The sequence below is a fragment of the Rhipicephalus microplus genome, unplaced genomic scaffold, assembly GCF_043290135.1.
Source record: "Rhipicephalus microplus isolate Deutch F79 unplaced genomic scaffold, USDA_Rmic scaffold_27, whole genome shotgun sequence".
NCBI classification, from domain to species: Eukaryota; Metazoa; Arthropoda; class Arachnida; order Ixodida; family Ixodidae; genus Rhipicephalus; species Rhipicephalus microplus.
The window spans coordinates 4941256-4968437 of record NW_027464600.1 but is presented as its reverse complement, the minus strand read 5'-3'; the positions used below and the strand labels follow the sequence as shown (position 1 = coordinate 4968437).

Here is a 27182-nt window from a genome sequence, read left to right as displayed (position 1 = left end):
GGAAAGAGAACGAACGGCGAGAGAAGGAGTGGTGAAGCACTGCACCCACCCGCTCCTACACTCTCTCACCGAAGATGCTCCGGTTGCTAGGGGCGAGAATAAGCGCGCGCGCCCGCAGCTGTTGCTATGGGAGAGGGAGTGAGAACGGAGAAATAACTCCTGCTGTCGCGCGGCCGCCGCACGGATGCCGCCGCCGGATGCTTGACCAAAGCCTCCTTTATTAAAGGAGGCTATGGCTTGACATAGCCCGACTAAGAAATGCATTCGCATTTAGAACTTGCGTGGCCATAACTCAGTAAACGTATGCAGCAGACTGGGGTGCCCCTTCTGTCCCCCACCATGCACGTACTTACAGACACTAGCGCCAGCTACCAGCGTATATTCTCTAGTGTGCTACTATGGAATCATATGATCTCAGGCTTTGCGATGCAGTGGCGTACCTTGACTTTTCCCTTTTCGCAGGGCAGCGAGCAAATGGAGATTGGCGGCGCCGTGCGTTGTGCTCGGTGCCACTGCACGTCTCGGGTCATTGTGAGCTCGCCGTTGACCCACGAACCAACCTGTACGTAGTCGTAGTGATGCTCACCCAGTTGTTGGTAGTTCATCAGGTCATACCTGCAATATCGAACACGAAACTTGAATCAGTCAGATACACATCGAAATGCGTCAACGCCTTATAGTCGCTTTATCGAATCACAGCGTGTGGTATACAACGAAAGCTTTTAAGATTCCAAGCTTTCTCCCTTACTATTTCTTTCAATGAATAACAGTGACGTAGACATAAGGACATGTTCTAGATCAAGTTTCTTTCATTGGCCTATAGTACTGCGTGATTTTTATTATTCGTAAGAACACACTTTGATCGTGCGAGTGAGTGACTGAGTGAGTGATTTGTGGGGTTTAACGTCCCAAAACCACCATATGATTATGAGAGACGCCGTAGTGGAGGGCTCCGGAAATTTCGACCACCTGGGGTTTTTTAACGTGCACCCACATTTGAGCACACGGGCCTACGACATTTCCGCCTCCATCGGAAATGCAGCCGCCGCAGCCGGGATTTGAACCCGCGACCTGCGGGTCAGCAGCCGAGTACCTTGGCCACTAAACCACCGCGGCGGGGCGGCTGAGTGAGTGAGTAATGAGTGAGTGAATGAGTGACTAAAGAAAAATTTCATTGATTATGTCCGGCGATTTTGCGCTGGATGGGCCCACAAGGACGCCGGTCATGGTGACTGCCTCAAAGCGCAAAAATTTTAGGACACTTAGTTTACTAATTTTCTGGCGACGGAACCTGGTGTAATTGAAATCGCCAAGAAAAAAAAGGTGTCTTGTGTGAAAAGTAGTACTCATTTCAAACATGACGCGGAGGAAGAACACGAAATATATTAAGTTAACCACGTCATGAAGACAAAGTCTGCCGTGAGAAATGCTTGATATCCTCTGCTGAACACCTGCTGTGATGGGTAGTCGCTGTGCCATGCGGCAGGCAATTACTATGCGAAGCGAATAGCACAGGACGGTAAAATGCTCGTCGATTTGAAATCAGCACTAAAGTATACAGCTGGCGTCATTTTGCAATGAAAAAGCACAAAAATAGCTGCAATATCTCTCGAAGCACCCACGCGAAACCCACCACCAGCTGTGGTTCTGGGTCCAGGCGAGGCGTCGACGACGGAGGCAGAGAAACTACAGAGCAGGCGGCCGTTTTGTTTTCCCAGCCTAGCAGAAATCGTTGGCAGTGCGGAGTTGTTTTCCGCGGACCATCTGTTTCGACGGTGTACCGCAGTAAGAAGCCATGCGAAATACTTCGCTAAAGTATAATTGACCCGCACCCGATTCTCCGAACGCGCCTCCACGAAAAGAAATTCGCGACATTCGGTTCATCCGTGCTGTCACCTTCACTTTCGCTTAAAAAAAAAAAATGAATCACACGTGGCTCGTCCGGGGATGCTTTCCGGCTAACGATAACTGCGAGTTAGTGGGAAAACATCGCTTCCAGCTTGCACGAGTAACAGCGCGTTCGCTAGCGAAAAACGATGAAGCTAGTATAAGAGGCAGGGGTACCTTTCAAAAGCGTTAGGTAAGGTTAGTGCAGTTTATGAAGCGCGAAATATCCTTGTACACGCAAACATCTCAAGCGTCTAGAAAAAAAAAACAAAGCACAACGTCGACTTCCGCATCCACTAGAAATTCATGCGCTGTATAAGGCGAAGGTAAAGCTTGTCAGGGAATTCTGCAGTTTATTGCACAAGCTAATGAGCCGCACGATAACACTCGCATGAAGAGAGCTTCCTTACGCCATTTTATTAACCCCGCCGCTTCGGGGTATTAGCTATATGTTTGCAGTGACATTCCTAGAAGGCTTAGGTAACACAACCCTTTCGTGACAGTTGCCGCCAATGGCATGGCGTGCTTCTGAATTTAAACAGCAAGATAACGCGTGCTGTTTAAATGCTCTCTGATAAACGATAATGCTCCCTGGCGCAATTTGTTAATTCGGATAGGCGAGGCGAGGCAACGGATAGGTTGGAGGCTGGAAGTTCAACCTAATAGAGCCTGGTTGAAGGCCCTCCGATGAGAGAATGGGCAATTGGCTTGATATGTAGGGTTTACCGTCCCAAAACAACCATATTATTATGAGTGACGCCGTAGTGGAGGGCTGCGGAAATTTTGACCATCTGGGATTGTTTAACGTGCACCCAAATCTGAGCACATGAACTCACTGCATTGTCGCCTCCATCGAGTACAGCCGCCATAGCCTCGATTCGATCCCGCGACTTGCGGGTCAGCAGCCTAGTGCCTTGTATAACCCAAGTGATGTCCTGTGACGTTATAGCTTCTCTCGAATCGGTCCACGACCGTCTCATAAGCCAACCGATAAGCGGGTGATTTTACGAGGGGGTGTGGCATGTTACGTCTGGACGTAGGAAGCTGTGCAAAAACCGGCGAAATTATTATCGCAAACACGCCCAACGGTACCCAGCACTTCACCGTTACGACAGAAAGGGGGAAAAAGAAAGGCGGAATTAGCACTAAGCCACGCAAGGCTTGAAACAGTGACACTGGACAAATGTTTAGGTTTTTTGTGTGTGTGCCTTAGTTAGGTGATGCAGGTTCTAGGTTTATTCTAAGTTATTGCTAGGTTTTGTCTAGGTGATGTATAGTTGTTTCTAAGATGATTCTCAGCGCAGAGAGGTTCGAGTTACGCCACACACAGTCACAGACACGACATAGATGTCCAAACTTCAGAGACGCAAACTCGCGTTGAAACCAAGCGTTCGCACCTGTCATAGATCTACGGACACGTCATCGTTATGGTAGCCTTTCCATCGCATCAGTGTCTTCGAAGCCGCCGTTACTTTTACCGCTCCCTGCTATTCTCTCGTTTGTTGCATAGCGTTTCCTATAAATACACTAGAGGGAACTCTGGCGCTAGTGTCTATGGGAGCTCCAAGGCATGGCACTTCAGCAAGCATGGGAATGATGGGTAGTTCACAGATTTGCCTGATTGCCGTACTTTCGGCTTCGGTTGGCTTTGCGTGGCTTGAAGCTGCTTCGTCACGAAACAAAAATCTGCGAATGTTCAGCAGTCGCACTTCGCTGCCTTGATCTTTTAGGCTCACCAAGTCAAATCGGGTCGCGAAGGTCATAACGGTTTGTTCTTTTATTTGAAAAAAAAAAACGAACACACTGAAATAAATGAAGCCACAACTGCGTTTGATGCCCGCAAGCACGAATACTAGGCAAGTCTATGTACTACCCCTCCTTCCCATGGTCGCTGAAAAATCGCAGCGCCAGAGCCCCCTTTAGTTACTTTTAGAAGACTCTATAATTTGACTTACTGGTGGTTTTCGACTCATCGCAGCTTCGCAGTCATTTGTCGGGCCAAAAGTTGTCTACGTTATTTATAGTGGACCTGTGGTTAGCAATCTGTCACTGGATTTACCTTATTTCTTAGACACATACACCTATCGTGATGATCATAGTTTTCTTGTAGGCCACTCAAGAGGACATACATGTTAAGACAATGATAATTTACTGCGATCAACTCCTAACGAACGATTTGAAAAACAGCTGAGACGTTGAAACTGAGTGCGTCGAATTTCGTGTCGCGAACAGCTCGCAAAGTTTTCCTGTGTTCCGTACTGCTTTCTGAATAGTGGTTCTCATATACCTCGAAGAACTTCCAGGAGTCGCAGCGTCGTCGTCACCTATGACAATGAACGGAAACGCAGGTGCTGCACGAACAAGCGGGATGACGGAAGCATCATCTAGCAGACTACACGTGTTCCTGTTAAAGCCGGTATACACTCATAACTCCTGTATGCCGCTTAATCGAGTATGGCGTTGATTCAGCAACCCACCTGTTTCAGTGACCAGTTACATATGGTCCCCGCGCAAGTGATTTCCGATAGTGGCAGCGTCCTTACGACGAGAAAGTTGTCAAAAACGTCGTCGCTCTCAAGTTTTAGTGTAATATAAACAATATCTCAGGTGGTCAAAATCAATCTGAATCGATTCATCCCGGCGTATTCGACAGCGCTGATATTTAAGTTGTTAGGCCACCCCAACATTCTTTGACTGAGTCATCACCTTTGATTAGGTGTCTACGCGCGGTAAATCCTTTATTTTAACCGAGGCCATTAGAGACGACGACGACGATAGTGTATACGACAGTAGCATACGACATGGCAGCTCAGTTTCATAAATTGCCAAAAGCGAGCACTGCACGCGAACGGAAAGACCGAAGAGCTGTATACAGTTACGTCGCTTGGTGTCACGCAGGCAAATCCATGCACCGCATAGCGATCTATAGCAAAGCGGTAGAAATGTTTTGTGAGGCTGAGGAACTGCTATATGCGTGGGCATTGTGGCTTTGAAAAGGGAAAAATGAAGAAGTGCGGCAAACTTGCTGAAACCCGCCAACAAGACATCGACTATACCATTGCGCTTGCCCGCGGGAAATGCGAGCGCAAACGTTTAGCCACATTACGTTTACTGCGTTTTTACCAACACTCACCAATGATCATTCATTGCGAAATAGTTCTGGGCCACTCTGGTTAGTTGTTCAGTGTGATTCTATAACTTTCCTAGTTATCAAATTTATTTTAATTCAACGTTAATTTTTCTGTAGTACTCCCTTCATGTTGCACGATTTGTAACAACAGTATGTAAGAACAGTAATAGATCATCGGTCGGTCGGTCGGTCGATCGGTCGGTTAGTGCTCCTGACGCAATGGCATATTACTGTTGTTACATACGTGCTATAGCGACATATACACCGCTAATACAAAGTGTTGATCAAAGTACACAAATCGTGCCACAAGAAGGAAGTACTACAAAAAATAAACGTTGAAATAAAAATGAATTCGTTGACTAGGAAAGTTATGTAATCATACTGAACAACTACCCAGAGGGGCCCAGAACTATTCCGCAATGATTGATGAATGGCGAGTGTTGGCGAACGCATTAAACATGATGCGGCTAAATGTTTGCGCTCGCATTTCCCGCGGGTAAGCACAGTGGTATAGTCGATGTCCTCATGGCGCGCTTCAGCACCAGTACTTGCGGCGCTCGGCAAAGGGCGAGGCTTGTATTGCACAGTGATCGTGTGCCTTCAAAGGGACGCCTTCTGAGCAAAATTAGAAATGAAGACAGAGCAGAAAGGGAGCGGATACATTCACGGGAGTTTTGTGAGAGTGCGGATGCGAAACATAATTTCTTTGATCCCCGCTTTCGAGTCACACTCATTTTCGCCGCAAGCACTCGAAGCTGCCGAAAAACAGAGAAGCGGAAATCGTTATCAAGATGCCATCGAGAAACTTTTCTTTTCAGCTAATTGTGAGGTGTAGAGGTGTTGTTGCCATGTGCAGTTTTCTTGTGTTTGAATAACATCAACTTATCGTTTCGCGTTTCCTTATCGCAAAAGAAGTAAACATGCCAACAGTTAGACTTACAATAGCAGTCCTCATAATTCCTCTATACCTGCAGCAAACGCGCTAAACTCGTCAACGAAGCTTGAACAAAATGAGATCAAAGTAAACACTCACTTCGTCTAAGCCATGGCAATCCTCCTTCAAAACATATGATGATGATGATGATGATGACCTTGTATTGATGGCACTCACTCACAAAAGAGGATAGGTCAAGGACGAGGCGGCAGGAAGCCTTAAATTGGAGGTCTGTGACGCTAAACCAAACTGGGAATTGGTCACATCGATATTAAACCTTGTTTTTAATCTTATTTTTCTTTTTGTCTGTGCGATCGCGAACCCTCTCTTCACTCAAATATTGCAATACCAGTTAGATAACCGATTTATCCCTGGCCCACACAAAGAATAAAGGAGGTAATGAGGGGAACCATAATTGCAATAGCTGCAAAGAGGTACATTTGCTGACGCCATCTGGAAAACAGAATAGATGCAACATAGGAAAACGAAAAACATTGGCCCCGCATCTGGATGTTTCTCTTCAAATGTCATCGAAAAATGATAGTCTGGCGTGTGGAGAGAGTGAACAAAACGTTTATTTGATGTTCTGCGCGAGAAAAATTGGTGAATTATATTCTAGAAACGCTGCGTTAGAGAGTCTCGATCCGTGCAGGGAAGGCGGACGAACGCATCGAGGCACGTTAGACACGAGCGCAATCTGGCAGTTATCTTCGAAAACGAAGGAAGGCCTGCACGCCCACGGAGAAAGATGCACGCCTGTCTCGGAGGCGCTATGGCCTAGAACGCAAAGGGACGGGCAGGTGCCACCACAGTGTCGTATTAGCAAAGCGTTGGAAACACTTCACATTTTGAGCATCTAGTTGCACTGTCAGCGCAGCGCGATTAACGCGACGGACCTTAGAATTACTTATGTATGCCTTCTCTTGTATGAAGACGCACATATCAAATATTGACGTGTTGTCATGGTGCCTCAGATATGCGCAATAATTGCCTTTATTTAAAATCGCACAAGTATGAACGCTGAAACTTGAGCAATATTGGTGGGCGCTGTGGATAGGGTTACCCATTTGAGGTATTGCTTGGTGCCGTTTGGGGTATTGGTACGGTGGACAAGCAAACAAATGGACAGACAGACAGACAGGCAGGCAGGCAGGCAGGCAGGCAGGCAGGCAGGCAGGCATCAGACTGACAGGCAGGCAGGCAGGCAGGCAGACAGGCCAAAATTTTTGCGTCGCAGTACCCAAGGAAAGACTATTCTTTAAAAGTCACAGATTTGCCACAAAGGCAATGCAATGAACGCGATAGCAATAAATTTGAAGGTAACGCGCAGAATGACAAGCAGATCTAAACATGCCCCACGCTTTTTACGCACGAAATGATGCACGAAACGTACTCGCAGTACAGATGAACGTGAATAAGCGTCTCAGTTGTTACTTCGCCGTGTCTAAAAAGCGTGCCCTTTCCGCAAACGGAGGCTCTGCAACGACTGCAGTGACATTTGAGCACCCCGTAATTACAACGGAATTGTTCCAGTGCAAGCCCGTCGCCAGCCAAGACGTATGATCCTCCCCACCGGGAGATAAGGGCAAGAGAAAGATCGTCCACTCCCCTCCTTTCCACGAACGAAAGTACGCGCGAGAGATGACAGCCACCGCGCGCTCATTGCGCCATCTTGCTGATAATGCTGAAAACACGATAGTTCCCCCCGAGATGCCCGCCAACAGCGGTAAATGGTAAATATAAACAGCTTGCCGTTTGAACGTTGAAGGAGGAACACTTTGGTGGCTAGGTGGTTACCGCCTCGCATCCTCGACGTGAAGGTCCCACGTTCGATTCCGCGCGCCGGGGTCTTTTTTTTCTGTTTTTTTTCTTTCTTGAGTTTTCCTATATATAGATACGTATACATATACAGTGCAGGACGCCCACGCCTACACCGGTGGTGAAATGCAAAATCCAGCCGAGGGTGTTCATATAATGGCTATATAGCAATAACAATCAAAGTGGAATAAAAGAAGTGAATATTTCAGTGAGACAGGAGGGGATTGGTTCAAGTAGCTTGTTTTTCTGCTATGCGCAAGCAATGAAAGCAACAGGCATTGTTTGCTGCGTTCGGCCACGTCGTCATGATTACGAGCTAAATTGAAAGAAGTTGCGGGTTTAGATCACAAAGGTAAAAAGGGTACTTTTTTGTTCACTTCAATTGCTTTAAATTTAGGTCGTAGTCATTACAGTACAGTTGAACAAGACAAACACATCCCGTATGCTTTGCTTGACATAATTGCCAGTTGTTTTCATTGAGTGTGCCGAACTAATGTGACAAATAAACACAGCCAAAAGCAGCGCATGAAAACGATAACAATGTTGTGTATAGAAACGGGATGCCAAAGCAGTTTTGTGAAGAAAATTTAGACAGCCACAATTAGCGTGCTGGCGTAAAGAAGCAGACGCACTCTCACACTTCAGTTAAGATGATGTCTCTCACAAAAAAAAAACGTGAGTTATGTACGTCACTTCACGTTCGCTCTCTCTAACGCATCAAGTGTGTCATCATTTACCTGAACCTAAAGACAAGCGATGCTAGGGGGGGGGGGGATGGACCAGGCACGGCAAAGTGGGCGCCCACAAGCACCACAGTGACATGTGCGAAAAGCGTGAATGGGCGGAACCGATGAGCCACGCCGGGAAAAAAATAATTAGTGGGTGGAGGGCAGCTCGGCTGCGTGTGTTTTTGGGCATCGTATCGGTTCGGAAAATGGCGCGTCTGGAAGTAACGACCCGGTGCCGTAATTAGTCACGGATAACGGACAAGTGAAGAATGCGCTTGACACTCGGCAAGGCGGACCGCCATTCCAGCTAACTATTCGAGAACGTCTTTCTTTTCGTCTTTCTAGGAAGCCGCAGCTTCAGATTAGCTTACTGCTTTGCTCGGTCTGCTTGAACACTTCTGTGCTAGTGAGATGCGTCTCGTTACACCACTCTCGACCTCGGCGTTAAGGCTGCACCGTCTTGTCTACAGGAACTAAAGGCGCACGTCAGGTCTAGAGCTATTATGGCCTCTCCCGGAATCTGGTAGGCGCTGCTCTGATAATAGAATAACCTGCACGTGCGCCATCTCTCTCTCTCATTCTGTCCCTCCTCCCCACTGCTCTTTGAGCCAGAAGATTTAATTGGTATGTGAGGTTTAAAGTCCCAAAACCATCATGTGATCATGAGAAACGCCGTAGTGCACGGCTCCAGAAATTTCGACCCCCTGGGGTTCTTTAACGTTCACCCAAATCTGAGCACACGGGCCTACAGCATATTCGCCGTCATCAAATATGCAGCCGCCGAAGCCGCGATTCTATCCCGCGACCCGCGGATCAGCAGCGGAGTACCTCGGCCACTAGACCACCGCGGCGAGGTCTCTGCACCAGAAGGGCGACCTTAGTGTGTGGAGGGAAATCTCAGCTCTAGTGGTCGCATTTTGACAGGGGAGAAATGGTAGAGGCCCGCGTGTTACGTGATTTCACACCGGTTGGCCAATATTTCAGGAACCCTTGACTACAGCATGCCTCATTTATATTCGTATCGTAGATTCGGCATGCAAACCTTTACGCTTGCCGCCCCCCTTTTTCTCTCTGCACTGGTAGGGTAGCAAATGAGAGCTAAGTTTACCTCTCTGCCCTCATATCCTTTTCTTTATATCTCTTTCCGTCTCTCTATCTCTCTCTCTCTTTCGCTCTCTGGTTATAAACATGTATAGATAGATATGTGCGTACGCACGACGTCAAATCTGGGGTTATATGTTTTTTCTTTACTTCCACGCCCTGAACCACTGACCGTGCAGGGACACCAGGCCGCGGTGTGTTACATTTCGTTCATTCATGACCTTATTCGGCAAGCGAACTGTATGTAACATAAACTGAGATAACGTGCGGCGTATCAGTTGGCTGCATATTGCACTGCTTCTACGAACATCAGCTAAATGTGGCAGAATATGATGGAAAACCTGATAGTGACGCCACCATCGTCTTGGCAGCAAGAGCTCAACAGCACGAAAACTGTTTCGCTTTCTCGAGCAGCCATGCCCCCTTTTCGCGGAGTTATGACCGAACAGATCTCTTACACCAGAGCTGAGACATGCCAGAGTGGAGTCACGCCAGAGCGGTATTAGCTGCTATCATTACCTCTTTTAACATTTCAATTAGTTCCTATGAAATTCATTACGTTAAAAAACTCAGGTGGTCTAAATTTCCGGAGCCCTTCACTACGGCGTCTCTCATAATCATATGGTGGTTTTGGGACGTTAAACCCCACAAATCAATCAATTATGAAATTCATTGCTTTGCCGTAGCGGCCAAACAAAGCTTTTTTTTTTCTTTTACAGCCTGCGTGGCATATTTCTAAGAAGCGATTGATTTGACACTTCAAGGATTCGCTCACCGTCCGGGGGGGTCTCCGTTCTCGTGGAAGAAAACCGTCTCGTTGTTCCACGCGAAGGTGGCGTTCATCAGGTACTGCAAGAAGACGGAGCCGTTGACGGGCACCATGGCGGGGCACACGCCGGACGTGTTGGGACAGAGGTCGCGTTGCATGTTGTGTAGGCCATACGCCATGGTGTATATGGACTTTTTCACAAACTCCACTTTGGTGTCCTGCTTGTGGCCCTCTCTTAGGTCTTCCTTGCCTAGACACGAACAGAGGATTACGATGAGAGTTGACCCGCAACATAAGATTTGATTAACTTGTAAGCGATAACGAAAATGTATCCTCCACGTATGTTACCTATGTTGTCACGGTATTGTTTTCGGTCGAACTAAGAGTTGTAAAGCAGAAAATAACGCTACAAGTTCGTGCGATGCCTACATTTTACATATGACAAGTCACCCACGTTTATTCACGTAATGCTGTTGGCTGCTGTATTTGCTGAATTAACACCAACCAAGTGGACTAATGTTGATTTGCTTTGGCTATAAAAGCAAGTGAAGATAACTAGTGATAATTTGGAATAGCTGTGAAGCATTCCAACGGCATTCACCATTAAATCAGCGCTGTCTTTTTTACTGTTAAGAAATAACAAAGTGTTGTGTAGTATGTTCCACAACATAGAGAGAGCTGCCGACGCTTTCTTCTTTCATCTACACTAGCTTCTATCGTGTAAAAAAAAACAAATTGAGGATTGCGGTTGCAGCGGGAATTCAGAAGCAATAAGAACTTCCGAGCTGCGTGAATATTGTTTCAGGAATAGACACCTGAGATGCATCTTGTCTTCAAAGTGAATGTAGTAAGGCAGGTGAACAGTGTCGTCCGGAAAATGCTATAGAATTTCCCGTACGTCTTCGAGTTAGAATGAATGTGACCTTTATCAGCCGCTTAGGTGCTTTCGGTGGTGAGGCGGGGAATGGTCAAGGATGGTGAGCAATTTCATGTCAAACATTCAACAGTCCAGAGTCAAAAGTTCTTAAATTACTCTAAAGAAGCCACTTCGACTGCAGTATATTGCATGAACTTTCTATCGTGAACGAAAGATATTTAATTCTAAAAGTCAGGTGAACTTACTGCGATTGTTACGTGTGGTGTGTATGCATAGTTGCCCATAACTTTGTAACAAATGTTAAGGCAACTTCCCTCTAGTGGCACCAAGTCTGAATGAAGGGCAGAGCTGGGCAGCCTTGTTTGTTTCTCTCCGCTTTTCTTTTCCTTCTGCCTCACTTTTTAGATGCGAAGCATCTCTTGCTCGGGCATATGTACCGTGGCGTCGGCGGTGTCCATGCTCACTCTACCCATGCGCAACTCTCCTCCTTAACTCCCTGCAACATCTGCGCGTCACTCTCTCCCCTTCTTTTCTACTCCCTGCTTGCGTTCGCTCACCCTCACTCTCCTCAGGGCGTTCCTGCAATATATATATATATATATATATATATATATATATATATATATATATATATATATATATATATATATATATATATATGTGTGTGTGTGTGTGTGTGTGTGTGTGTGTGTGAGATCTAACAGACAGTAATGTCATTTAATGTATAGGGGAAGTTATCAGAACCAATGTAATGTAAAAAAGAAGAAAAAAAAGTGGGTGAAAAAATAACTTGCCGTGAGCAGGACTTGGCAAGTTATTTTTTCACCCACTTTTCTTTCTTCTTATTTACATTACATTGGTTCTAATAACATCCCTTATACCCTATACATTCTTTGGATTTCTTGCCTGTTAGATCTCATTATTGTGTTAAAACACGGAAAAACGAGCCCTTGGGTATACGCTTCTTTCTCTTATTCATTAAAGAGGGTCTTTTACTGGCAGGCTTGGTGCCGTTAGGTTGTATACGAGGAAATATTGGTCAGCTGCCCACTCATAATATGTTTACGTGCTACGTGACGCCACACAGGCTCATAAAAGGGTGTTCCACACTGACCGCTATGGGTACAGATGGCGCTAACTTATACTCCCACGTTTAAATTAACATATAAATCCAACAAAGTGGCTGGGGGGACGGCCACCATGATAGCTCAGTGGTTAGGGCATCGAATGCCTTATTCGAAGGTCATAGGTTCGATTCCTGCTCACGGCAAGTTATTTTTTACCCACTTTTCTTTCTTCTTATTTACATTACATTGGTTCTAATGACTTCTCCTATACATTCATTGGCATTATTGTCTGTTAGATCTCATTATTATTGTGTCAAAACACGGCAAAACGAGCCCTTAAATATACACTTCTTTCCCATGAATATATATATGTGACGTATAAAGCGATGGTTGGTAGAGGCAGAGAAGGAAGAAGTCCGAGAATGGAATAAACATGGCGTATGAGCAGGCCACGTCTGCCATTCATGTAGCGCCACACGAGTCGGCAGGATGAAGACCTCCCAGCCACTTCATCAGTGTCTCATCATTGACGTCTCCATCATCAGTGTCTCCCATTCATGTAGCGTCACATATATATATATATAAATATATATAATGTTTGTCATGTCGCTCTATAGCTCACCCGTGCACGTTCGATTGTAGCGTGCCGAGCCCGGACCGACACCCAGTGAGCAGTTGAATCGCACTTCCCAGAACTCCTTGAACCAAGGGTTCCGCGTGTTGGTGAACGGGTTCAGGCCGAAGTAGTAGTGATCGAAGGCGTGGTCGTAGTTGGCATGAAAGCGGATCGACAGGCTCCCGACGGACGCCTTCTCCTGGTTCTTGACCACGTCCTGGCGGTCGGACCAGCCGTCGCTGCAGAAGGACAATAATGGAGCAGAAAGAGCAAATAAGCAGGTAATGTGGCAAACATTTCTAGTTCTGGAACATACTCATGATGATCAACGCAACAAAAGGACACAGAAAACTATGAAGTACACGCCACAAGCGTGTACTTGTGCACTTCTCTACACGCCACAAGCATGTACACAAGCGTGATCCTGGAATTGTGTTTTCTGTTTTCGTGCGCTGACTGTCATGGAAAAATCAACACGAGTCAGGTGACGTCCAACGGGCCATCAAAAGGGCAGTGGTGCCAAGGTAAGGCAAACTTATAAAGGCGTATACACCTCACCAAAAGCGAAATGTGAACGTCAGTGGCGTCGTCGCCAACACGAGTGATGCAAGAAACAACCATGTGTTAACGTCACCCTATAACGTTATCACCACGTCACAAGTCGTCAAATTTCGTGACTAATCATGCCGTCACCTGAAGAGCGAACACCTTATCACATGAATGGACGACACTTGTGCAAACGAGAAGCGATATCTGGGGCACTACAAAACTAGATGAGGCGAAAAAAGGTTCCAATGCGTCCGATATCAGACGCAGTGCGAATTGAGCTACCTTTGGGTAAAGAAAAGTTTCCGAACGTGGGAGGGGAGTACAGGTGTTTCAATACAATCAACGATGAAGAATAAGAATTTGTCTTTTGCCTACGAGTTGACTTAGGAAAATACATAACAGAACGTGTTATAATTTAGCAAGCGTGGATCTCTTTATCTAGCATAAAATGTCTTGAAGAAATTCGGATTCAGTTTTATGGTAATACAGACAAATAATCAACACGCAAAACCGATGTGTATTGTTCGCGTATCACACACAACCGAAAAACTTCTTGAAATATGCGCGTTGTAGAAGGTTGTCACAGTGAAAATATAGCAACTTTCTTTACGCCTCTCTTTAAGTTTTTTGAAATGCAATGATATCAACTACGCCATCATGTTCTGCCTTTCGCACGTTATTTGTCACTCTTTCCGTCGCTGGCTTGCTTAATATAACGCCATGATAAAAAAAAGCCTTATCTCATTTTATTCCTGCATATCTAAAGATGCCATCTGGTTTATCCGTTAGCGAAACGTAAAAGAAGGAAAGCATCTAGCCATTGATGCATCTGCAAGGTCTCGAAATCTCCAAAAGCAAAGCATCGTCACACATGACTCGTGAGACAGTACATACTAAATCAAGCGCGTAGACGCATTAAGGTAACTAAACAACTACCTGACCAGAATGTATGAACGCTCGGGTATTGAGTAAATAAAAAGGACGTGAGAATGGCCGTCTGCTCCGGTCATAACTTATGAGCAGCCGACACGTGTGCAGGAGTCATTCCGCTGTCGTGAATTCTTTATAGAGAAAGGCTGCCCTTTCAACCTTGTGCGTTGATTTGCTTTTTTCTTTGTTGAACAGCGCTTCCGCGAACATTCCGAGCTGTCCAGTAATGTGACCATCACGCACGCTCGAGGCACATTTCCTGTGCACAGCTGTGGCCAGCGGCGACAGCACACAGGGTATCTAAATTGCAACTTTACTGTTCATCCCTACAGCGACCGTGCATGAAGATTCGAAGCACGCAAGGGGAAACACCTGTAGCGTGGCGCGGTTACGAAGCAGAGAGGAGTGTGAAACGATGAGAACGTGACCTGACATGACGCAGATCTTCGCTGCACAACACAGATGATGATGGATGAATAAGATTTGAGGTTTTGAGGGACCAAGAATATTACCACCATTACTCCACTATACTGTTATATAGTCATATATATTACAGTAATTTGATACCTTATGACTTCGTTTTACATGCGCTTGCAAAATAATCGAATGACAAACGCAAAGATGATCGCAAGGTGGAAGAAGAAACTAACAGAGACCTCAAGGAAACAAGCTAAAGAACGAATGTAATGTAGGGTAGATTTCGTTGTTGGCGGTGTTGGCAGCTAGGAAAGTATTGGAAGGGGGTTGTAGGTGGGCATCGAAGAAACGGTGTAAGTAATATCGTGTCAGCAAAGGAAGTACGTGAGACTCAGTGAGCTCAGACGAGGAGGAGTTCCCGGAAATGTCGTCCTATATGGCACATATTGAAAATATTCTACTACACTGCACGCACACACACACACACACACACACACGCACACACTCGCTCTCTCACCCTTATCTGAGCTTTTCGACCAAACAAACATGCTCCGAGGGCATACGTGAAGCTTGGTCAGGAGGACTCGTGGATGGCTGCACTCGCGGAAACCGACGAGGCTATACAGTAAGGCTGGCTATCGATTTATTTGCGTTTCGTTGGTTTGTGTGTACGGACGCTGACGTCTCAGCGCCGAAAAAGAATTCAGTCGCGAAGTCTGTCGATAGGAATGCGAGAGATCGAGGCTTTTCAATTTAAAGAAAGAATCGAAGATCACACGTCGCAGACACACGAAACATGTGTCAGGGAGGATGTAATGAGAAAGAAATGGAAGCAAAAATATATCAGAAAATATACGACATCTTTTCTGCAGCAGTAGGTTTAGGTAAATGGAACCTATACTCTATAATTTGTAGCCATGTTCCTTGGCAAAAAGAGATGCAAACGTCAACTCCCTGTCTCTATCTCCTCCACCATCCCAGGCTCTAGAAAGTCAGCATGTTTTGATAAATTTCCTGAGTGGAATATATATATATATATATATATATATATATATATATATATATCGCTAGGGAGCGTATTCTATACCAGCTCCATATTTATTGCGCTTTTCTCTTTCCTTGTTTTTTTTTCTTTGTTTCTTCTTTCATGTTGCCTGATGCCTTGCTTCGGAGGCATGCATTGTTCGTTGAGGAGCCTAGAGTTTCTTCAGTTGCAAAAAAGATCGCTTCAAAACACGACACACGCTTTACGACTAGTGAGAACGCGTAGTAATGACGTGCTATTCTTGTTAACTTTTTTTTTCCGAAGATGAGCCCAGCTGTTTTCCACAAGCGGTAAATCACAGCGTCTTCTTATCTGCTTTGTAACTTGCTATCCTATGGGTTGCGTTTTCTGACTCGGGGACTGGGGAAGGGGGGATCATTAACGCGACAGTTGGTACCAGCTTACCGGTAACTGCTTTTGCGCAACGGTAGAAAACGATAGCTGTGGAATCCCTAAAAGGCTCTCCGAAAAACGTTTCTATTTTGTGATGTGTTTACGCTGAGACAGATGGTGGCGCACGTTAAAGCACAACGACTTTAAAAACTCCAGTTTGGCCACCCATCCGTATTCGTCCGAAAGATTCATTACTGGAAGGTCAGAGTGGATCATTATCAAAGCTTTCATCACGAACAGCTCAAACTGGGAAAACTTTAAAGGGCATGACGGGTCGCAACACATTCTCTATGGCTGGCCTTGCCTTAGTTGCGAAAGTAGCAGACTCTGACATCAGCTTTGGCAACGCAGCAAGGTGGGCATTGTGGTGCTAGCTATATTCTTGGTCCCGCACATGGCCTCACAACACGAAAAACAGTTACAGGGCTGTTTTATGGAAGTTTCGGGGCGTTCATACTAGACACGATGCTTTAGAGAGGCTACCGGTTTGTATAACTGCAGCATGTACTAGGACAATGCGTTTAAAAATGAATCACAACACGCCTCCTACAATGCCTGCCCGCCCACCATAATACGACACTGATGTGCCCACGGAGACGAAAAGTCGAGCAGGCGCCGTAGGTGACAGAATAGCGCTTACCTGTTTCTACGTGTGTATCCTGGCTCTCTTTTTATTTCTCCCACTCTAATACATGTTGCAGTTATGGGATACCAACTCGCCTGATCAGCAAATCCGATATGCCCCTTGATGACGTCCGTTTTTGTTCACCGATGTACCTTAATTACATCGGTGGTTAAAAAGAGCTTTAGAAAATAGCCCACTGATTTTATACACTTTCTTTCACTTATTTGGCAAAATACATTCAAGTAAATGTTCTTTTGAGCTACTTAGAAAAATGTGAGAGATTTTCTTGAACTGTACGCACGTTCCTTTTATCTGAAAAACTAGAGAGATATTTCTTGCCCTAAACAGAATCTGAAAACGTGCTTTCAGTTTCGACTTAGGAGCTGGTAAATGAGGTGACCGGTAGTTTTCTGGGGTCGCTGGTGCCCACTGAGGCATGTTCCATCCATGCAGGTGTCCTCCCGCTTCGGGTTTATCACGTCATTGTCGTGCGCTCTGTGGCCCGTAAGTTCCAGACTCACGCTAGTCTTCGCTTTCGATTTCTCTTGGCGCTTCGGTAGCAATGTATTCCAATACCGGCACTCTGCCATACAGGGTGTACTAAACAGAAGCAACGAATTTTCGTGGTCCAAAAAGCCTAGCACTTACATTTACAGAGAACAAATTGGCGCAGCTTGCACTAAATCTCGCAAGGCTGGGTAACAGGAGAGCTGGTGAGCACGTGGCTGGTCTTGGCTTGCCTAGGCTTATACCCTCCACCCTGTCCCTTTCCCATGCCTTGGTATACTAAGCTACACATGGCCACACTTGCTCTGTTCGTCTTTTTATATCTGTTTTGTGTCTGTGCCTTTTCGTCTATTCCTCTCGATTTCGATATCCTTCTGTGTCTTTATTCTTTTCTTTCTTTCCTTTCTCTCGGTCTTTTAAATGCGAAGCGTTTCTAAGTGAACTTCAGCGACTTTGAGCGTATCTATCTAGCCGTTTACGTTTGGGTGCTCTCGTGGTCCCCCCTTAACATGGCGTGAAATAAAATCAGCATGCAAGGGTAAGCTGCTTTGACGAATATGACGCGCTGGTCAAGACATGAATAATGTCACAATCCCGTCGCGTACGTCGTCAAACACTTCCCGCTAGACAGTGGCACATGCCCACGAGCGGGTATGTGCCACTGGTATGCGGGCATGTGCCACAGGCCATTGACACTTAGTATCCACCCAGGAACATCAAGAACATGGTTAAGCTCTCCGCCGTTCTTCTCCTCCTACTTTCCTTCCTACACGGGCAATATTAACGCGCGAGCGTAAAGAAATATGCGACATCGGTAGCGTTGACCCGAGGCATGCAAAGAATAAATGTCAGGGTCCCAGCTCGAATTGAACCGAAGCATTCTGCGTTGCAATGAAGCATTTTACCACAGAGCTATGCCAGGTCTCGAAACTAGTTTTCAAAAAGGCGCTAATCTTCGTGAATTGTCAATATTGGTTGCCTACCCAATTTTACAAACGAAACATATGTACTCCTTTGATACAGCCGTCACGTACGCCCATTCGGCAGCAGTGGCGACGTTCTAGGCACAAGCTGAACAATTTCTTCTGCGTTTTGCAGTTTCGCCGTGCAGCTGGGAGCAACTGAAACCACTGCGCATTATCACACACATGTCATTATTATCGACTGCCCCACAGAAGCAAGCATAATGTGCAGAACACCAGGAGGCGACTGATTCCAGGTCCATGTGATCTCCGGGACCACGTGGACATCTGCATATATAAAGACAGCCCCTTCACCGAGGATTGCATTCGGCAGCAGTGGCGACGTGCTAGGCACAAGCTGAACAATTTCTTCTGCGTTTTGCAGTTTCACCGTGCAGATGGGAGCAACGGAAACCACTGCGCATCATCACACACGTGCCATTATTATCGACTGCCCCACAGAAGCAAGCACAATGTGCAGAACACCAGGAGGCGACAGATTCCAGGACCGTGCGATCTCTGGGACCACGTGACCATCTGCATATATATAAAGACAGCCCCTTCACCGAGGATTGCATTCGGCAGCAGTGGCGACGTTCTAGGCACAAGCTGAACAATTTCTTCTGCGTTTTGCAGTTTCGCCGTGCAGATGGGAGCAACTGAAGCCACTGCGCATCATCACACACGTGCCATTATTATCGACGGCCCCACAGAAGCAAGCACAATCTGCAGAACACCAGGAGGCGACTGATTCCAGGACCGTGTGATCTCTGGGACCACGTGACTATCTGCATATACATATAAAGACAGCCCCTTCACCGAGGATTGCATTCGGCAGCAGTGGTGACGTTCTAGGCACAAGCTGAACAATTTCTTCTGCGTTTTGCAGTTTCGCCGTGCAGATGGGAGCAACTGAAACCACTGCGCATCATCACACACGTTCCATTATTATCGACTGCCCCGCAGAAGCAAGCACAATGTGCAGAACACCAGGAGGCGACAGATTCCAGGACCGTGTGATCTCTGGGACCACGTGACCATCTGCATATATAAAGACAGCCCCTTCACCGAGCATTGCATTCGGCAGCAGTGGCGACGTTCTAGGCACAAGCTAAACAATTTCTTCTGCGTTTTGCAGTTTCGCCGTGCAGATGGGACCAACTGAAACCACTGCGCATCATCACACACATGCCATTATTATCGACTGCCCCACAGAAGCAAGCACAATCTGCAGAACACCAGGAGGCGACTGATTCCAGGACCATGTGATCTCCGGGACCACGTGGACATCTGCATATATAAAGACAGCCCCTTCATCGAGGATTGCATTCGGCAGCAGTGGCGACGTTCTAGGCACAAGCTGAACAATTTCTTCTGCGTTTTGCAGTTTCGCCGTGCAGATGGGAGCAACTGAAACCACTGCGCATCATCACACACGTGCCATTATTATCGACTGCCCCACAGAAGGAAGCACAATCTGCAGAACACCAGGAGGCGACTGATTCCAGGACCGTGTGATCTCCGGGACCACGTGACCATCTGCATATATATAAAGACAGGCCATTCACCGAGGAATGCATTCGGCAGCAGTGGTGACGTTCTAGGCACAAGCTGAACAATTTCTTCTGCGTTTTGCAGTTTCGCCGTGCAGATGGGAGCAACTGAAACCACTGCGCATCATCACACACGTGTCATTATTATCGACTGCCCCACAGAAGCAAGCACAATCTGCAGAACACCAGGAGGCGACTGATTCCAGGACCATGTGATCTCCGGGACCACGTGACCATCTGCATATATAAAGACTGCCGCTTCACCGAGGATTGCATTCGGCAGCAGTGGCGACGTTCTAGGCACAAGCTGAACAATTTCTTCTGCGTTTTGCAGGTTAGTGGCGCTCTTCTCAGAGCATAAAATTGGTTCTAGTCTTGAATAGCTGCCACTGCTGCCCGGTGTTTAGTATATGTGATTTTTTATGTGATTTTCTTCGTGTTGTCGGTAGTAACTAACATGAACAAGGAAGTTTCGAGACTGCATGATCCATGATTTCAAGATGAAATCATAATTGAGTGGAAGCAAATGAAAGAGCGAGGCTTCCGGTCAGAAGAAAGAAATCTGCGCACTGAAATTGATGAAATGAAGAAGAGCATGGATTTCTTCAGCAAGACCGTAGCTAACACCAATGAAAAACTAGTGGCAACTTTAAAGGAAAATAATGCGCTCAAGAAAGAAAACGGTGTGCTACAGCACAAAGTTTCTTCTTTGGAAAAGAAACTGGCGCACTGCCAATCAGGCCTCTTGCAGTCTGAGCAGTACTCGCGAAATCGAAATTGGGAAATTAAAGGAATAACCGAAAAATCGAATGAGAACCTTGTCGAAGTACTCCAAAAGATTGGAGAGGTAGTTGGCGAGACTATAACCCCTGAGGACATTGACGTTTGCCACAGGGTTTGAAGAAAGCAGGTTGGTGAAACCAATATAATTGTTCAATTTCAGCGGAGGGACAAACGCGATCATCTGCATGCTTCAGAAGTCGCGCAAGAAAAGGCTAACAAATGCCTCCCTCGGCCTACCTGCTGAATCTCCTGTGTTCGTAAATGAACACCTTTGCCCTGAAGTGAAGAAAATGCTCGGAATGGCAATAGCGCGCAAACGGGAACACAGCTGGAAATTCGTGTGGACGAAAAATGGCACTGTTCATGCACGCCGCACGGAGACTTCGCCTGTTGTCCGCATAATGCGTGAAAGCGATTTGAACGAGATAACGAACACATAAATCACAGACACTACAATATATTCATGCCCAGAATAGAGATGGAGCCTTGAGGCTATGTAAGTCCAGGCGACATCATTACGAAGCACAACATTACTAACAAAGACAAACTGCTAAAAATTAAGCATCTAAATGCAAGGTCACTGTTGAACAAAACGGATGAGGTCACTGTGCTAATCGAATCATGTAACCTCAATTTTGAAGTTTTGATGTTTACCGAAACCTGGTATATTGATGACTCAGAGTACTATGCACTTCAAGGATACGAAAATTTCAATGTAAATCGAAAGGAGGGCAGAGGTGGCGGCGTTGCGATTTTAACTTCTTTATATGGTTATGATATTCTTCGAGAATATAGCATCGCTACCGAAGAATACGAAGTTCTATGCATTAAAAAAAGTATTTGCGGTCTTATATCGACCCCCTTGATGCCAGCCCCTCTGCCTTCTTTCAGTTTTTAGACAATCTGCTGTTATTTGTGAATGAATATGGCTACCTACTCACACTTGGTCGGAACTTTAATATCGACATGACGACCAGTACAGCAGCGACTACTCAGTTTTTGTGAATCCTGGAGTGCAATGACTTCTACAGTGTAATCGAACCACCAACACGTGTAGCCGCTACGACGTCATCGTTACTAGACACTTTCATAATAAACTCGACTATCGATAATTCAAAATCTGGAATCAGAAGCCATGACATCAGTGATCACATGCCAATATATCTTTTCCTCGAACGAAAGACGTCAACTAAAAGCACGTTTACTAGTAACACAACGTACCGCAAGATATCGGCTCAGTCACTTAATAAATTCCGAGAAGCTGTGCGCGAAACAGATTGGACTGGCATATTTTCCATTAGGGATGCCAATGAGTCATATGACAAGTTTATGAACAAACTAAAAGTGCTTTACTTTAAATCATTTCCAATTCAGCGCTACCGAAATCAAAAGCCATCGTGCAAGCATTGCATTTCGAAAGAATTCATAAGACAAAACAACAAAAAAATAAACTTTACCAGTGCTTTGTCGAGTCAAAGGGCTTGTCAAAGTGGAAAGAATATAAACATCTTAGAAATAAATTGAACAAAAAAAGAAAAGGCAAAAAATGACTACTACACGCGTATATTTAATAATGATTGTGTGCGCTGACATAACAATGTATGGGAAAAAAATAAACGATACACTAAATGCAGGCCAGCAACTACACGAATAGATACACTGAATATCGATGGTATTTCTATAGGCGGCACAGTACTTGCGGACATATTCAATGATTTCTTTATGAAAGTGGGATGTGTAGATCACGGCATTCAGCCCACACTGCATCAAACCTCGTTAAGGGAGTCTATATTTCTAAAGCCTACTAACACTTCTGAGGTGATTGCAACATTTTCATGTCTGAAAAATAGCCGCATTAGGGACGATTTAGATATCAGAGCAATTAAGCATGCCATAGACCTTCTCGCTCCTGTTATAACGCACATTTTTAACGCATCCTTGTCGACTGGAGTTTTCCCTCGCAAAATGCAAGTAGCCCGAGTAATAGTTTTACATAAAGGGGTGATAAAAACAATATTGGCAACTATAGACCAGTTTCTATTCTTCCTATGTTATCGAAGGGCCTCGAAAGAATTGTCAACGTCCGTATTGATAATTTTTCGCAGAAACATAACTTGCTAACCGAGTGTCAGCACGGTTTTCGAAAAAGACGGTCTACGGAAAGTGCATTAAATATACAAAAAGGTCTTATTCTTCAAGAACATTGAAAAAAAGCTTCTAACGTTAGGGTTATACTTAGATTTTAGCAAAGCATTTGATAGAGTCAACCACCAACTGTTGCTTACGAAACTAGAAAGATATGGCTTCCGAGGAATAACACTTAAACTTATCCGATCTTATTTAAAAAGTCGACAACAATTTGTTAAAACTAATGAAAATAGGTCACAAACGAAACCTCTAACAGCGGGTGTGCCTTAAGGTAGCATCCTTGGCCAGATATTTTTTCTTTATTACAGTAATGACATCGTTGAAATTAGTGATATGTGTAAGGTTGTCGCTTATGCAGATGACTGCTCAATTTTCTTTACAAGAAAAGACTTACAAGAAATAATGCCTATAGCTAGCACTGTCTGTAACAAAATTCAACGCTGGTCAAAGGCACACTACTTGATTCTTAATGAAGCCAAAACAAAATGTGTCATTTTTTCGTGCCCAAGGAAATTCTACTACATTACCAGATAACATTGTTCTGGGTCCATATAAGATTACCATTACGTCCTCTATGAAAACACTCGGAGTTATATTCGCTGAGCATATGTCTTGGAATGCTCATGTTGACAATGTGTGTGCGAAAGTGCGAAAAGTTATTGGTATTTTAAATCGCTATCGAAATACAGTGCCCTATAAAATTAAGCGCCTCATTTATCATGCTCTCTTTCACTCACACCTAACTTATTGCTCACTCATGTGGGGAAACACCACCGCACATGATATTCAGATGATGGAAACCCTTAAAAATAAGGCAGTTCGAGCTATTGCGAATGTTTCTTTCTCCGAACATACGGAAAAGCTTTTTTGGCAAATTAAAATAATAAAAGCTGGTGATATTTGGAAACTGAAAACTCTACAATGCTACAAGAGTGCTATGCTAGGAAAGCTAGATTCATTTTTAACCCTTGATGATCTAATAGAAAACAAAAGTGCATATACATTTCACCGTCAGGTCCCATGGCAAATTCCTTTTTCTCGTACAAATTATGGACAACAGCGCCTTTGTCATACACTGCCTTCCCTACTTAACCATTTCAACAGACAAAGTGTTGATGTGTTACCGCTAAACAAAACTAAAATGTTGGACCTGTTCCTGTAACGTCTCTTTAACATAGGATTAGAAAAAAAATCCCACCGGTTGTTGATAGCATGCTGCTGTTATATTAATTTTCTGTGTTATAAAAAAGTGATTCTCGGTTGTACTTTGTAGTTGCTGTATAGTTGTTTTTAATTTATATATTTCTCTTCCTTCATCGCAATGTTTATTTTATATTCAGTTGAAATGTTATTATGTTTTAATGCTTTATACTTTGTAACATGCTTTCTTCTATTGTTTTGAAACAAATTTCACCACTGTCTGCCTGGGGGACCGGAGCTTTGTCAAGCCGAAGAACTATGGGCTTTTTTTCTCCAGTTCTCCCTTTTTCACCTTCGTATGAAATGATGAAAATAAAAGATTTTGATTTGATTGATTTGACGTCGGATTAACGTCAATAGTGATTAGGTGACATGCGCTGAAGTTGATTTATGTAGCAGTGTCCAGAGCCAGCATACTCGCGAGCATTAGCGCCTCATATCAGCTTCTGGTGTTGCTAATACGCATGTCCCAGTTGGCATCGTTGCCCAAATGCAAACAACTGGTTATATAAACATCTGCAACTCTTCAGCATATGTCTGTGCGCGAAACACTTGTACATATATTTAACGTCATTTCATGGCGTGTCGCTCAATAAGAAATTTTAACATAGTCGCTTTCTATCTGAATGCTTCGCATAATGTCGATTCCCAAGTACGTGGGATCCGCCGAATTTTTTTATACTCTTTCTTTCTGTCTTAGTCATGAATATATTACATACGCTTGGTTAACCTAAGCATGCCTTACACGTTTTTGTGCGCACGTGCATATATACACATGTAAAGTAAAAAAAATTCTGAGGGAGGGGGGTCGTTTGAACGTTCCTACTACTCCCCTCCCCCCGCAGAACAAGTGACTCTCTTGAAAAATTGTAACAGCGCAACAAAACGCCCATTTGTCGCCTTCGTCCGCATTGACGTCTCGGACGAGATTCTAACATGGTTACTGCCGACATAAGTCCACGGTCGAAGCATGATTCGAGGAGTTATTGTCCGCTGCAGGAGTTATTGCTATCATTATATTGCTCACCTGCCGAAGAAGATGTATTTCCCGGCGACCTTGAGCCTGGCGGTGGCGTTGATAAGCGCTTGCACGGTGAAACCTTCGCAGAAGCAGACCACTACTTTGGCTGTGCCAAATTTGTCGATGCTGCGCACCACCGCATTATAGTCCTCATCGTCCGCATCCGTTGGAATGGCGTGCGAGTTGGCCACACAGATGCCGGCGTCCTTGGCACGACTAGTGAACTCGTCGATGCCGTTGTAGCCGTAGTTGCCTGCGATAGAACAAGGTGCAAGGCATAATGTCATGGTCGTGAACTTTGCAAATGAAAAGCGTCATGTACACAAACGTCTGTCCTGTTCTGTCCATTCCGCTCCTGTAGTGTCATTTCCTGCCCTGTCCTATGTTTTTTGTCCTGTAATGTACTGCTCTGCAATGTTGCGTCTTCGCCTCTCCTGTTTCGTTTTGAACTGTTCTGTGCTCTTTTGTCTTGTACTGTACTGCACTGTTGGGTTCTGAAGTGTCCTGTTGGGCTCTGTCTCCCTCTGGTTCATTCTGTCCTGTCCTTTTTTGTTCTATCCTGTTCTGCCTTCTTTGATTATGTCGTGCCCTGTTCTATCCTGTTTTGTACTGTTATGGTTTGCTTCCAGCGAATAGGTTGCGATTTACATTCCTTCCACTTCTCCATATTTATAAGTACTGCAGTACAAAAAAAGAGACAAATAAATGTTACCCGAAAAAAAAAATGAAGCATAGCGATAACGCATATATAAAACTGGAACAAACACATAAAATAACATAGCAATGGATATGTTTGCTTGCAGAAGTTCACCTTGCAAAACAACATTCACACGGACACACATAGGTGCAAGTTCTACCCAAAGTCTAGGACATCACTTAGTATAAAGCTACCCACAGCTGCTATTCAAAAGCACTCATCTAGACCATTTTTCACTAATAACTCTATTTGAAAGATGCTTGCAATTTTGCTACGACGGACGCATGGACGGACGGAAGCAAGAAGGGATGGACGGACGGATGCTTCGCTCCACTCTCCATCATTCACCCCGTGGATATGCGGCCGTTTTTCTCTCTTTTTTGTCGTAATAATGAAGCCTGCTTTGTCATGTAAGATATGTCACTTGATCTGCAATGATTAGGCGCTATTCTAATCGTAACATTTAGAAAAAATTTAATACTACGTGTGATGCCGCCTACTCGTTGTCTGTGTAACGATATCTTTTGCTCGTAATGTTCTTAACACAATGGAGCAAAGAACACGTGGGAGAAGGTCCCAATAAAAATTCTGATTGGTGACTGTTGGAGTAATGAAACTCTATGAAACAGGAACGTCCACATAGCAAGGACGTTCACGAATTATTGTGTTTCACAGCTGCTTGAAAAAATAAAATAAAAATTGTGGAAGAATGCATGTTTTACACTCTCGCGTTATTGAGAATTTCTTTGGGCGCATTTCTGACTATCCCGGAATTTTACCTAAGTGCACCGCATGAACATGTCCATCGCAGTGATACGGCGGCTACGTTGCTCGGCTGCTGAATCGATGGTTTGGGGGTCAATTACGGCGTTTCTATTTCGAAGGGGCCGAAATGCTCAACACCCCTGCAATGCGCGGTGTCTTTTTGCCCCGCCATGGTGGTCAAGTGGCTATGGTACTCGGCTGCTGACCCGCAGGTCGCGGGTTCAAATCCCGGCTGTGGCGGCTGCATTTCCGATGGAGGCGGAAATGTTGCAGGCCCGTGTGCTCAGATTTGGGTGCACGTTAAAGAACCCTAGGTGGTCGAAATTTCTGGAGCCCTCCACTACGGCGTCTCTCATAATCATATGGTGGTTTTGGGACGTTAAACTCCACATATCAATCAATCAATCAATGCGCGGTGTCTTTGCACCACGCGATTTAAACCACTGGAGCACTATGGTATGTGACGTAATGATACTGTTTCTCTGGCGTGTGAAAATCTTACAAATTTTTATTATCTGCATGCGAATAAACTGACTCGCCATATCTGTATAATGCACAGAAAACAGCCCCTTTTTCTGACGATGTTGCCTTGTTGTCGTTTCGGTGTCACGCACAGAAACACCCTACGACACTCTCCCTAAAGCGGCGCCTGCATTACCT

At 45.1% G+C, this 27182-nt stretch overlaps 1 protein-coding gene across 1 annotated transcript in view; it reads right to left on the bottom strand.

The window, feature by feature from the left end:
• Nucleotides 1-27182, bottom strand: part of LOC142786666 (metabotropic glutamate receptor 5-like) — a 136528-nt gene that overhangs the window by 20129 nt on the left and 89217 nt on the right. The window contains exons 5-8 of the mRNA XM_075884293.1: nt 25067-25313; nt 12934-13166; nt 10374-10617; nt 441-615 (exon numbers count right to left, since the gene is read on the bottom strand). Coding sequence (XP_075740408.1) covers nt 441-615; nt 10374-10617; nt 12934-13166; nt 25067-25313 — 899 coding nt within the window. The remainder of the gene's footprint in view (nt 1-440; nt 616-10373; nt 10618-12933; nt 13167-25066; nt 25314-27182) is intronic.